Genomic DNA, 15,266 nt, shown 5'->3' with positions numbered 1-15,266 from the left:
AAAATTCATACAGATTGTGGCCATAAAACTGGCTACATCAATATAACGGTTGATTGTTTCTGATTGCGCACAGGGCTGCCACGCTTCAGGATAACCAATAAATATTAACATGCATTAATGTTGTCTAATTTCTTTTGATACATTTAAAATATAAGTTAATGCGGTGTTTAACGCGCTGACATCGCGATTTCGTTGGTACCTACAGGCAAAATGTTTCACTGAAAGTACTCCCTCGATGCTATTTGTTCGGGAAACAGGAGTAAAATGTAAATTTAAATAAATTCTCTTTGAAATAAAACTCGCTGGAACAAAGCTTTCACAGTAACATACGCAGCTATATTTATATAAATCAAGAGAAAATTCTGTTACATTTTTGTCATCATTTACCAAATATGTGGACTGTTAAAAATTGGCGTAATGCGCCCATATTTGTTTGTGTAAATGTAATGAATTGAAATCTAAACGAGATGACCCTGATTGTTACCGCGTTTGATTGCAATGCCGCCATGTTTGCACCACGTGATCGTCCCAGAAGAAATTGGATTAGACAATGCGGACGTTACACACAATACTCTGTTTATTGACCATCAATGTTGTTCTAGTATTTTGTGCTAAATTTGCTCAACTCTACGCCCACGACTATGTGAAAGATGGACGTAAGTAATTTAGATCTATCCTTGTCATAGAATATGTGACTTAAATATAATATTTGTAAGTATTACATGTTACATAATCCATCATAGTGATGGCCGGTTTTCGTCAGTTTATCGAAGTAATTCTCGTTATTTTATTGTGTTTCACGAACCAACGAAATTACATTGAAATACAAAGAAAATTGTTCTACAAGAGATTTGTATGCAATTTGCTGCAAGTACAGCTTCAGATGAAAATTCAAATTCACTAGAAAATGTAGAACAAGACTAAATATTTGGATTATATTGTAGTACAATACGAATTTCATTCGTATATTTCTCGATTCAGAATATTCTGAAGTAAATTAACTTTAATTGAAATTGATTAAAATGGAAATATTTTTGTTGTTATTTGTAAATTATTCAGACAAAATAAAACTGGTTTCTGGAATCGAAGGACAATTGCGTAGTTAATAAGAATGAAATATTTCCTAATTGGCAAATGTCTATAAGGCCCTGGGACCGGGAACCGGGGTCTAATATGATTTTAAATCGGCATTAGAATTAGTCAAGTCTGCCAAACAGCATCAATATGTGAAGTGAAGAGGTGCATAACATGTACCTAAGTATTGTTTTTATATTTGCAGGCCCCGTTGATGGTCCTTTTCCATCGAGTCTAAAGAATATGCCATACATGTGTTATCAGGCACCAAGTAAAGGACCCTGCAACTACATGCAATTGGCCTGGTTCTTCGATGTTGTCAGACGAAAATGTATGAGGTTTTTCTACTCCGGTTGTGGAGGCAACGAAAATAGATTTGCTACTGAACGATCCTGCGAGCTGTTTTGTAATAAAAATAGACGAATTTAACCGAATAATTGGAGTTTACAAGTGTGTACTAAGATAAGATTAAATAAAATGTATTTAGCACTAATAGCTGATGTCCGCCTTTGCTCGCGTCGATTACGGACTAAGTAAAATTAGCCTAAGATGACTAAGGAGTACCTAATCCTTAGTACATCGGCTACCTGCCAATAAAATTCCCGTCAAAATCGATCCAGCCATTTCTGAGATTAACCAGAACAAACAAACAGACAGACAGACAAACATTGTATAAATCGTATGTATATTCATTATTATATAAAAGGCACTCCTATTTGATTTATAAGTATAAATTTGTATGTAACACAATTAAATGTTCTGCCAAATTTCAGTTCACTTGGATTCGGATTGGATACGATATTGCAGTATATCGTATTGCAATATATGCGAAATTCTAATTTGTATCCGGCCATTGGGCTACCTAACAGCAAACTGTGATTATCGACTTATTTCTGATACAACGTCCACATTTCCTATTATTGAGATTATTTCCTATATGTATACGATAATTTGGATTTTTTAAGTGTAAGCGCAACATGCGACACTATTGAATTCATGTGTGACTAATACTAATATGATATATTGGTTTATACTATGGAATATATTTACTGCTGAAAAAATAAACGTTTTATGGCGTGGCTTTTATTTATACGGTGACGCGGAAAGCCGTTTATTTCAAAAATATATTTTATGACCCCAATATTTATGGTAATGTCATAGGTATAAGTACGCACACTTTATGATTTACTGACTCCATCGGCTTTATCGACGTAATAATAAATTGTGCTTATTAGATACGTCTTTATATTTGTTTACGTAAACAAACTTTATTTACACCCACAGAGAGTTTCAAATCCCTTGAAGATACGAATAATCCAGCAAATTAACGCATCACATTTAATTTCCTCCTTTTGATCTGGATTTGTTGCTACCCAACCTGTCCCGATTCGTCCTTCTTGCCAAATTATTCCAATTAATTTTCAGAACACCAAATCGATACCAAAACTTTCCATTAGGCCGCAAATGTTGGGGCAAATATTAATTAATGAAAGCAAACAATGTGACAGATACATGTATTGTGAATTTAGATATATGTGGTAAATATAGATATAGATAGCTAGTGTATTCTCTACATAATGTTTGGAACCAATTACTTCGAACAAGAACGCAAGATTTAAATTTTAAATAAAACGCAGATATTTTTAAAAAAATCGTGAAAGCTTTATATTATCGTAAAGTAGAGAAGGATGAGGTATCTATGGAACAATACATCGGTAAGATGGCTGCCGCTGGTTTGCTGAAACATACGCTATCTTTCATGAAATTTCAATGACCGTTTTGCATTAATGCTGCGGTATTTCATTAATACAGCGTCCAATTTCCTTTTAAGGCTTGAGTCTTCGTCGGCTTATTTGCATAAACCATCGACTTTAAGAAACCTCAAAGAAAAAGTCTAATGGTGATAAATCACATGATCTAGGCGGCCAATTCTTGGTCTAAAAAACGTGAAATAACACGACCGGGACATGACTGATGCAGCAATTCAATTGTTTCTTAGGTTGTATGACATGTGGCGCTATCTTGTTGAAACCACGTACCCTCCAAATCCATATCTTCAATTCGAGGTACGAAAAGACTGGTTATCTTTTACATACCGAACAATGATTGACTGTTTGCGCTTGACCTGGCTCAAAATCGTGTAGCGCTCCATTTTTACTAACCTCGTACCTTATACTAACAAAAAATAACACTTGTTCAAATGTCAAACAATGATACTTCGAATGCCGCCAAATTTAAATCTTGCGTTCTTATTGGGACACCCGTTAGATAGCTAGTGTATTCTCTACATAATGTTTGGAACCAATTACTTCGAAATAACAAAGAGAAGGTTACAATGTTAATGGTAATGAAACATACCCTATAGGTATACATTACATACATTTCAAAGCGCCTAAAAATTTATTTGCCAAGAAGCCAAACATAAAACTGCTGTCCTGATTTTGTTCAAAAAAATGAAAATCTCTCCCTCGAAATAAAAGCTTAGGTAATTATAAAAATAGCGAGTCATTAGCTAACAATATAAAGGGAAGCCTACAAAACAATGACTTGACGAAAATCTGTATTTCCTGTTAACAAATGAGACTACAATGGATTTCTACCTGTACAGATAGGGGTGCCACGGAATTGTTCTTTGTTTAAATATTCTCTATTATTTCTTTTAAACTTAATATAAAAAGACATGATATATAGTGTTTCTTACGTAAATTGGAATACGAGGACTGCTGTAGCTAAAAGAGCAATTGATAGAAAACCTACCCAATTCGAATAACTCGAAAAGTCTTTAACATGTAAATACTTTTGTAGATAACTAATCTCATGAATGTTATGGTATTTATTATACCTTCAAACTAGATTATTTTTCACCGGTGACCGACGTTAGCGGAGGATTTGCCTTCAACAGTTCTATATTGGCAGTCGAACACTTAGAAGGCTAGCAATTTTCAAAGTTAACCAAATTAATCTGATATCGTTTGTAAACTTAAGACTACAAAGCCTAAATAATAATGCTTATGTAAAAATGGATGTCAATATACCCTGTGGATACTAACATAACCCTGTTACAAGCAATATCGTCACTTCCCTAAAGTAACAAAGTAGGTAAGTACATTTACTGAAGTTGTTCCCGTTTAGTTCTGGTTGAGCGCTTTTATTGTGTTAGTTTAATGGTTTTAATGACTGCATCACGAAATGTACTTAGCGGTAGATGCGGCCTTTGTTTCCATCTGTCGGTCGGGGAAATAGAAACCACATGCTGTCCAGCTTAATAAAATCTGTAAATGTTCTTATTGGTTTTGTGCTTTGGTAGCAACTGTTGGTGAGATTTTGTGTTAAATCTGAGCGAGCAAAACGTAAATCCAGAAATACTAAACTATAGCAAAATTTCACATTTAACCATTGAATATCAAGCTGATATTTTATCAAAATTATTTCGTTATATATCAACTTTAATTTAAACGACATCCTGTAGCTATTCGCTCTGGTTCTTTTTCATGTCCGCTCGGTCTTCTTTCAACCGAATAAATTAAGGGCAATATTTCAGTGAAGGGTCGAAACTCGCATGGAGATAAGATCACCTTATGAGTTTATATTCGTCGCGAAAAAAAAAAGATTCAAGCTCATGTTGAAACTCTAATCTGCAATATGTTTCAACGAAAACCTCGACACGGCTCAAGTTGAACATAATTAAGTAATTATAATACGGTTTGATAACTCGATATCATAATGGTTGCTATAATTAGAAACAACGGTTATTTCAAGTCAAGAAAATGTAAAATGACCCTTAACATTTGTTCCGAAGTAACGAGAAGGGAGATGAGTGGGAAGGTTCTGCTTATTGTTTCGCTCGTGCTCAGCCTCCAGACAATTGGATTGATTTATTGAGCGTTATATTACAGCTGGTTTTAGATCTTGTTCAATTTTATGTTTCTTTTCATTTCATTGCGATCGAATCAAATATCTTAAAAGTCAACCTCTGAATACGATCTGTAAGTAAAAAGTATGTTCAAACAGAAATTATACTTCATACATTTGTCGTTATTCGGAAAACATGTGAGCTTCGAACATCAACATCATATTTAAGTAAACGTATTGAACTGAATGGTACGCCCGTTCCCAATCCTATCGACTTTACAACTTTCTACTCAAGATTATCCTGTTGCCATCAGTCTGTAGCGAAAGTTACTAGCTTACGTTTGCCGAAGTTTCATAATGTTACGATGTATTTACAAGATGTGTTTTACTAATCCAACAAACGTACCTATATTAATCAAGTGTGAATTTGTTGACATTGGTTGAAGTGCGTTAATTTAGTGACAATTGTATTTTAAACTCAGGTAATATTTTTAATGTATGTTTTTCTTCAACTAGTTCATATTTATTCTAATAAAAGAACTTAAAACTGAATTGTAAAATTAAATCTATTTTTTACAAATGGATGCCGTGATAAAGCGCTGCTAATGCATCTGCAATTTGTTACAAAAACCTTTTCAATTTTCAAACACAAAACAAGATGTTTTCTATCTTAATGGAAAATTGAAGAGCCGTCATTGCGAGCAAAACAAAGCACGGCGCGGCACACTAATTATCTCACATCTTCTCTTCTATAAAGAAAATAACTCTCTTACAACACAACATAGCGAGTAGCGAGCAGTGTCAACATGAAAGTAATTTGATTCAGTTCCGCGTCATGCTCGCGAGTGTAACATGAAACACGAACAGCGAACATGCAACATCGTAAACATTATCTCCCAGATGCTCGAAATAAATTTCGACGGGGTTTTTAATATGTGAATAATTAGTGCTGCAACGATGAATTTTAGCAGTAAGGTTTTTTAGAAATTAAAAGTGAAAATTTGGAAACTCGTATGCGATATTTTTTCTCTTTTTATGGTCTGTGTAACTTCCATAAAGCTGCGTAAAATTATACGTAAGTAAATTGCTGTTCGTACGTTATCAAAATATCTAGATAATTAAAAACTTTAAATATTGTGATTGAATTTCTCAAAATTGTTGCTGAATTTTACGTAGCAGTGTTTTAAATATTTTTTACATTCATATGAACGTTTTACACGTGGTTAAAACGTGTAACAAAAATTGAAATATTTTTTTCACCAATATGTTTGATGAAAGGTCCCTGTAGTCAAAAATAACAAACCGATACATTTTGAGATTTTATGTGTCACCTGTGATGCATAAATCCGTATGTAATGTGCAGTACGCGAGTTCCAATTACGTCGAACGATTTATGTTCAGCAATCAGAAAAACGTAGGAAATTATTCAATATCGTAAAATTAATATCAACGAACTGTGTATTATACACATGGTTTTTCATACTTCTATCAATAGTAAGTATATTTACCTACATGTGCTTGATGGTAAGCGATCATAGTAATATAGGTACTAACACCCGAAACATCATTGGCATTATGAGTGCATTGTGATTAATGAATAAAGTAGTATCTCAGATTAGTCCAAATACCTGATAATTGGCAATGGTTTTCTCACGAGGTTCAAGTACACCTGGTAACAGCAGCAAAGGTATTGAATCACAGAGTGAAAGAAAAGTTTATGTTAGCTTACAAAACCTAAGATCTAGTTGGCTAGTCTCTGTTGTAATAGAAATCTATTCGAAGCTTATCCTTATATATCTAAGAAGGTATACATACATGTTCGAACTTGCTGAAAGGCTATACAACAGCTTTGGGTAAATCAGAAAATACTCGTACAGTGTTAAATGTAGTTTGCTCGGAAACTTTTAACAAATACTGAGACAGCGCTCAAGGGAACTGTAGCACTTCTCCAAAGACAAACATAGGGACGTTGTCTGAGATGTTTAACATCTTCTATACGTTGTATAAACATGTTGGAACGAAAGGCGACGAAACACGAATTCTTGAGATGTAAAACTGCGCTAGTATCAGCTGAAACCAATTATTTAACTTTTTGCTCTTAGCCAGTACAAATATGAATTCTCTACGATTCGAATCTTAGGATGATGTAGAGAGGAATCAACGGTACCTGCATTTAGTTAGCTAATTACCTACTTGAAAGTTTCAAGACTGCAAATGAAACCGCACCTTGCATACGTAATCTTATAAAGCAATGCATGTTTTTTACCGACTTTGAAAAAAGGGACGTTCTATATTTTTCTATGTACCAATTCTCATGAAAAGATCTTTATTAGACTTCCACATTTAAAGGAGCCTTGGTTGGAATGATAAGTGAACGCTAGTGAAGTTTATAACAGAACTAATTAACGAACACGTCTGTCTTGACACAGTTGCCAAGTTGAAACTATTTACCGTTCTTAGACTTAATGCTTTAGCTTACGTAGTCAAACAAACAGATCTCTTAGTAACATGAATTGATTTTAGTGGCTGCCATGTTTGTCTGGTGGTTGTCCCTTGTGGTTCAACTGAAGTTAGCTTCATGTGGCCACTTAAATTAAGCTATCAATTTTAATTAAAGCGACTATGTCAGTGTATGGCCTCTATAATATACACATGGAAGAATCTTTTGTTCATGTGAGCACAGAAACCTGATAGAAAGAAACAGAAACCTACTGATTTTTAATTTATTCTTTCACCTATTGAAAGCTACATTATCAGCCTCTAACAAGGATTGTTTTTTATCCCGCCATTCCCGTGAGTAAAACCTTTTAAACAGGCAAAGCGGCAATTAGGAAAGAATAAAATATAAGATTAAACCATTCAACTACTAACCATAACTAAAATAAAGGAAAGAAACATCAATCAAACAGCAATCCAAATCTGGAAAGCTTCATGTAATTTAGTACAGCTAGCTTCTTTCAAGAATCTTCGTAATATATTCTTCTCAGGTTTCCTTGTACTTAAATTTTACCTCAAGCGTGGGTTGTCAGGTCGCAGATCCAATTCCCAAGCTTCTATGTTTAATATAATATTTATAACGTCCATATAACTGGCGGGTTTTAATCAATACTTAAAATAAAATATTAATTAATTTCTTGCGTTTAATTACGCTCAGGTAATGTTATAAATCGCTGGCGCGGTGTAGTTAAAATTTAATAAACTATGTCCTGCCCGGTATCGTTAACCTTGTTTCCTGCGGCAGACGTGGCGCGTGTGTACCGGGATGCTTATGGGTTTATTAATTTGTTTTCTGCTGCACTTTGTGGGGAGTTGGAAAATGGTTTCTGATTCAGCATTTTTTTAAAGTGTTCTGTAACTCATTTTTAAAAATGGTGTGCATCTACCATGAAACAGGTTTCGAAACGAGTTTAAAATCACATAAAACAGGTTAACTCAACAATAAAATGAGTAACCCTAAAATATCCGAGCAATAAATAACGTTTAATCGTTTGTTAAACCTCACAGACACCCTGCCAATACACGCGGCATTCACTTCCTAAGCACTCGATTTATCTCCGAAGCAAATTCCCTAGAATCACTGCTTCCGCACTACCATTTAGTAGACACCTTCGGCACAGAGTGTCACACTCTTCCGCTCAAAGATTTATTACTACACAATTTCCTGCTCACACTTCGGAAGTGCAAGAGGATGTTCAAATATTGGAATCTAATAGAATCGAATCTATCAGCACCACACTGCGACGGATTTCGTCTATTGTTGAAATAAATTTCACTTTATCGTAACTCGTGGTGGATTTATCGTGGGATCCCATTTCACCCATCCTCTATACGTCTCTAGAGAATTTTGTCTTCCAAGTATTCGTCGGAATACACAATGTAATTATTTATCAAAGGCGATGTTATTTGCTTTTGTGTCTTTCTTATCAAAACCACAAAATCCGCACTTGTCGATTGTCTGAAGAACTTTAGTTTTGGTTTGTAGTTCGTACCATGTAAATCTCAGAAGCAATTTTCTTTATTTTTCTAGCACGAATAGTCTAGTCGGATTCCCCGAACTTATATCAGCTAGATATTTGTGTTTGTATTCTTGGGAATAAGCAAAGAGCACTGAGCCAAGAACTATCTTTATCTTTTATACAAATCTTGGGTATGTTTGCCAGTAAGACTAGTACTTTATATGTATGATCGGCGATGTAATCCAAAGTACTTAAATCATGGATTTGTATTTACAAAATAGAGCAAAGTCGAACAATTAAGGATTTCGTTTTTATAGGCATCACTTTGTCCTCGATTGTGCTGCGTCTTGCAATAAACTTTATTGATGTTTAAATTTTACAGCCTTCAAATCTGCTTAGAGTGCTTAGGTACCTATTACATTACCGTAAGAATTCTTTTATACTTAAAAATGCCTTTTTTATCTAAAAAACTCTTCAGGAATGCACATTACACCCTCACAAAGATATTAAAAATTAAATTTTATAGCCTGTAACTTTTTAAATTAATCCATACCCGTCTAAAATATGTGTTCTCGTACAGCGATTTAGCTGGTACTTTAATGAATCCGCGAGAGGACGCTGACTTCGTCGTGACTGTGTGACCCAATTCTGTGCTCATTAACGTGTGGCCACGTTGCACCGGACACCACAATGCAATGGTTTACTTATTCAGTGCACGGAAGGTTTTTTCGATGCGAAGCGTAACATTCCACGGAAGCGACTGCAGTTGGACACGAATTTTTCATATTGGATTCAGAAACAATGTACTGAGGACACCTTTGTTTTATTTTGGAAAGTTCTAGTAATTTTTTTGGGTAACAAAACTTTGGTTCAGTATTCGTGTACAGTCGTAGTACAAATCTTTTAATTTGCTTTCCTACATAGCCTGTTTTTTTTGGTCCAAATTCTATAGTTGATATTTTAAACGTTTAAGAGTACGCTTCAATGCTTTTACGTAAAATTATGATCCATTCTATCAAACAAAGACGATATTTCAAATCCAGTAGTGTGAACACCCGGAATTGCGGACTACCTAGCGGGTTTACCGGGGCTCCGGCTCAAAGAGCAGGAGTAAGAACGGGGTGGTTTTTACGAAGTAAGAGTCTGACACTCCCTTTCGCCTCACCCAAGCCGGGGGAAGTCATTAGAAGTGTAGTGTGAACATTAAACTCTGATGATGTAATAAGAATGTTACACTTCCTAAAAGCTGACAACTAAAGTAATATAAAATACTTTTCGACCAACTAATATCAATGAACGAATACTTTACTTCTATGTGATTAATCTTCATACTTGAATCCCTGGATTCAAGTGATTTCGAAGTCTGAAGACAAACATTGAAGCTTCAGTGTCTTTACTATTCTGAACTACTTTTAGTTCTCTAAGTAGGTAGTGTCTTTTGCTTACAATCCTTTTCTTTTTCTTGGTACTTCTGACTATTACTCTCAATTTACTAGAATATGAGAAAATCGACTTGACACATTTTCGATACATCCGAAACCCTTTTACATTAACTTTCAGGACGACTATTGTCACTTTTCATTTGTCAATAATTTCATTACCAACGACAAGAGTGTGCCCAATCATGTCTACGTGACGCTTGTACGTGCCAAGCTGTCCTATTGGCTTGTATAGCATTAAACGTAACAAGAGTAATGTCTTATTCGGGGTGCGTACTACAAATAAGATTGTATCTGATCATTTCGTGTTTACGAACTGGTTACAATGTAGTAAATGTAACCATAATAATTACTAACTTTATATCTACGAGTATACAGACACAATACATCAATGTTCTTTGTCCCACTAGCTATTCTCCACAAGTCACAGTTAACGATACCTCTGGGACACGATGGGTTGGGTAAAGTTTTGTAGAGAACCGCAACTGGGAGTTCCGAGTTTGTCAGGCCGTTAAAAATCAATAATGATACTTCAAATATATGCTCTGCCTGATTGCCCAGCCAAGTTTAAACAAAACAACGGCATTTTACGGTATCTTTCCCCCTCTTTTTCTTTGCAGACTTTTACAGCTTGGTTGAGAAAACAAACAACCGATAGGGACTCTTTATTTTTCTTTTACTCCACCGTGAAAACTTCCGACTGTTTTTAATTACATAAATATAAATAAAAAGTATGAGGGAAAACGTACATAGGATTACGAACCTTTATAATGTTTGTAATTTATAATTAGGGACGGCTCGGAAACGGTAAGAAACAAAATTAATTCCTTAAAATTGTTAGAAATCAGGACGGAATCAGTTTTTACTGTGTATGACATAAACTGCCAATGAGTTGACAATTACCTTGAAGTCATGACCTCGATAAATCTGAGTTACTCGTATTAGGAATTCGTCTTCGAACATTTTGTTGCTATCCACACTTAACTATCGATGGAATCTCGCATCTTTAATGTTTTGTTATTATTTTTATTGTATTTCATATGTTCCATAGTAGAGTGAGCTATTGAGGATCCTCTACTTAACTTTTGGCACACCGGGTGAAATATTAACAAGCGGTTGACTTTCAATAATACTGTGTACTGTCCAAAGGCTAGTTGTGAATGAACATAAATCAGAATCAGAAAATATATGTACACCTAAATCACAAAGGTACTAAAGAAGCAATATTTTATCGACAACAATACAAGGCAAATACATCGTCTTCCACACAGTAATCTTCTCGTGAGGAACTTGGTACACCATCGTACCACTAATCCTGAAATAAATTACACAACGCTGTCGTATTTAACGTCTAGTATCAGCATTTACGGAAATACACTCGATGAAGACCTCTGATATATGAGACAGAAACTCTAGCCAATAAGGCTTACATAACAGCTATAGGGAATTTCTCATCCAGCAATATTGTAGCCACATAGTGCTTTACACACAAAATGCTTTATACTTTATCGAAAACTAGGGCATGAGGTCAAGATGAATCTGAATATTATTTGCAGTATGCTGCGGTAACACACCGCAAGCGTTGGCTGCATTTTGCCAGCAATGTAACGATGTTAAATAAAAACTCTTAATTTTAATATTACAATCTGCTGAATTGCTCTTTACTCTTCTTACGTAATGATATAGTCTTCAATGTCTATTTTCTTTTAATGCTGGTTCATTAGTTGAGCAGTAAATAGATTATGTACATCAATATCTACTACAAAACTAATAAAGAGATAACGCCTAACTTATCCTCGACTGTCAGTTTCCCCATCGCCCGTGATTACCTCAACAACGGAGTTAATCGGTCATACCATATTAGCCATGAATTACTCTAGCGAAACTCTTATAAACACTTATACTTTTTTGATATTTTCTCATATTGTACTGTACGGTAAGAAATGTATAGAAATACTCGTAACATATTGTTCCCCGCACATAGTATAAAAGAGAAAAATGTAACATAATGTTTTATTGTTTGTTACAGGTAATGGCGCGTGTAAAGTCTCACTTGCTGTTATTTATGTGCGTATTGGTTGCTTAATTTCCTGCTAGGAAACCGACAGTATGAATTATACTCTTGTTTTTGTCTTTTTAATGTAAAAAAACCGAATATTTATATAATATAAGTTTTTAAACAAATATTTATACGTATAATGATGAAAAGCAACCATTTTAACGGAAACTCCAGATCAATTTCTCAAAACAAACGTACAACGAAGAAACAAGCTATTTAGGACACGTTTGTTACGTTCTTAGTTTATTTTTGTTCCAAACTACAAACCGGCTTTTGTCTCTTTCCTATATATTATTTTCCTTTTAATTTTAACATCACCCTTAGCTATAAACATTTAACTACCTCTCGTGTCAAAGGGAAACTGTTTACATGTAAGTAGCAGTAAAACAACGAATTTCTTATTCATGATGTCGTCGTCATATCACGTTATCCGTACTTAGAAACTTGGCCCTTATGTCACATGGGCTTATTTCGTGACTTTGCGCCCACACATTGAGTCTTCGGGTAATGTATGAGCTTAATGTCATGTTGAAAAGGCAACGGTGGCTATTTATAGCAAAAATTGAATGAAGTACCGCGTTCCCTTTTTTTTCTGATCTCATTAATGGTCGGTTTTTATCTTTACCACCAAATTTTTATCGTATATCTACATACTTTCATTTTCTCAGATCAAAGCATCTCTATCTACTCTCTAGAGTGGTTTATTAGAGTAAACCACTGAATCACGCTCCGTAATATGGTTCCAATTATTAACTGATTGTTAATTACACATACCATCACCTCCAGAGATAGCAAAGGCGTTAATAGAATTTGAAACGTTTACCAAAACTAACTTCATTAGTTGCGAATATTTGGATACATAATTATAATTTGTTTAAGACATCAAAGACCTTCTTAATGTCTTTGAAGTCTGTGTAGGACTTCATTTCCAATTAAAATCGTATTAAAGCGCAAGGTCTTTTATAATATTTCGGGAAATCTTTTCATGCAGAAAAAGTTTTCGATTCAATATTTCTCGACGTAAATTCAATGTGAATAAAATGATTAAGAACTAGCTGTTGCCCGAGAATATAAAGCCTATAATAAAAAATTTGGGTTTTTAATTTTTATCTAAAATATTTTTTTTTTAAAAAGTAACTTTTAAGTGCATCGTCTACCTCCAAATAAAAGTCCTGTCAAAATCGCTCCGTCCATTTCAGAAGATTAGCCGGAACAAACAGACTGATAGACAGACAGACAGATGTATAAGCTGTATGTATGATATGTGTGCAATAATATAATTGGAGTGTATGTTTGTAATATTGACAAACAGACACTCCAATTTTATTATTAGTCTAAAATAAGAAAATTTACGTTGACCAACCAATAATAATTTGTTTAATTTGTAAGCACATTTAATAATATCAAGAGTAAATGGAAATTAAAGTTCTGAACGAACTAACAACAATACGAAAGATTGATTCAGCTAATTTGGTTTGTACAAACCCTTTTATTGTAGGCACACGAAAGTTCAAATCAGTTTTGATTCAATATAACCTTTGAGTTAACAATAGCTTTATCGATTGGTTTGGTTTTGATGAAAGGGCTAATTAGAAACAATTTGGGCCATTTAGTGACAGATTAGTCCATGTGGTTCTATTTACTTGGTAATTGAGGCGAACGTAAACATTACTGGAATATGTTTTGTCCACCAGAACACTGAACAATGGACATTCGGTTCTTTGTCTTAAATAAGTAAAACAATAAAATAAATTCTGGTCAAATCCTTTTGGTTAAATGTACCGACATTTGATTTTTATAATATAAAGTATCGGTCACGCTGAAATCGTCTTGTGGTAAGTGATGAGTAATCTTCTAAAGTTGAGTTGCGTATCCAGATAGAATACTGTCGAATATCATTAAATTGGTGTTGAATATTTTAAAATAAAAGAAGTACTTAATTTCCTCTTCGCCTTTTAAAATAACAAACTATCAAACAAAGTCTTCCTTAAGTTATCCTAAATGTGACAAAGACCATTCATTGTTTAATGCCATTTGTAAAAGTTGTCCCCTCTCAATCAGGCTTTCAGAAAGTTGAAGTAAGTCGTTACCTACAATGGAAAAACAAATTAACATAAGGTAGAAAAGTTTTTGGGTCTTGTGTGCACGGTAACTTGTATTTGAAAGTGATTGGTAAGCTAAATTATGCGTTGTGAACATCGATTTGGCATCGAACTTAATTGGAGATATCAATATTCAGTTCATAGTTTTGAAAATAATACTTATTTATAATTTAGTTTTCTCAGTAGCTCTGTATAAGAGAATATGTAATACGAACTAATTAGAAATTGAATTCATCGACTAAGTTTCTCTGAAGCTACAAAATGCAAAATGCATTCAAAATTGAGTTTCCGTTCACATGTTCTTAACTAACTATTGTTTCTTAGTGCAGCGTTTAATAAGCAGCGCTTGTGCTGACGCGCTTGGCTCATTAATAATTCGGGTCCAGCGCCCTGGGTTCTGCTATGTACCCCTTTCCAGCAACAGTAAACGTCAAATTTCCTTAAACAATGACATAATTAAATACGTAGATTGTAACATTCAATAAAATTTTATTAGCTGTAGACGGTTTATAATAATGCTATTGTTTCATTATGTGACGAAGGAGGAAAATAAGGAAGGGTTATTAGAAGATATTTGTGGGTAGTGAAGATGTATTGCACACATTTCCCGAAAGTATTCAGCTCATTTGAGAATTGGTCCACCTAAAATCGATGAAAATGCCTTTAGGTTTCAAGATAAAAATCAAAAAAGAAAGTTAAGTATTTAGTATTCAGTGCCTACAATCATTCTAATTTTTGTCTTCGTTTCGGTAACTACTCTAATTTGGTTTCAGATCACAATCTT

General features: G+C 34.3%; 2 protein-coding genes across 6 annotated transcripts in view; both read left to right on the top strand.

Moving 5' to 3' along the window:
- LOC118269676 (peripheral plasma membrane protein CASK) overlaps positions 1-15,266 on the top strand; it is a 232,638-nt gene that overhangs the window by 66,685 nt on the left and 150,687 nt on the right. The gene's annotated exons all lie outside the window — the stretch shown is intronic.
- On the top strand, positions 490-2,160 carry LOC118269920 (kunitz-type serine protease inhibitor PILP-2-like). Its single transcript, XM_035585304.2, has 2 exons — positions 490-656; positions 1,280-2,160. Exons 1-2 carry the CDS (start codon positions 551-553, stop codon positions 1,501-1,503), a joined length of 330 nt encoding a protein of 109 aa, XP_035441197.2. The 5' UTR covers positions 490-550; the 3' UTR covers positions 1,504-2,160.

This window comes from Spodoptera frugiperda, chromosome 30 (genome assembly GCF_023101765.2).
Source record: "Spodoptera frugiperda isolate SF20-4 chromosome 30, AGI-APGP_CSIRO_Sfru_2.0, whole genome shotgun sequence".
In the NCBI taxonomy this organism is placed as follows: domain Eukaryota; kingdom Metazoa; phylum Arthropoda; class Insecta; order Lepidoptera; family Noctuidae; genus Spodoptera; species Spodoptera frugiperda.
This window is presented reverse-complemented; position numbering and strand designations above follow the sequence as displayed.

Bases quoted from the DNA above. Each gene is read 5' to 3' on its own strand.
- LOC118269920 (XM_035585304.2), top strand. From the start codon at position 551: ATGCGGACGTTACACACAATACTCTGTTTATTGACCATCAATGTTGTT. The intron at 657-1,279 runs GTAAGTAATTTA...TTATATTTGCAG, and splicing joins CGACTATGTGAAAGATGGAC to GCCCCGTTGATGGTCCTTTT.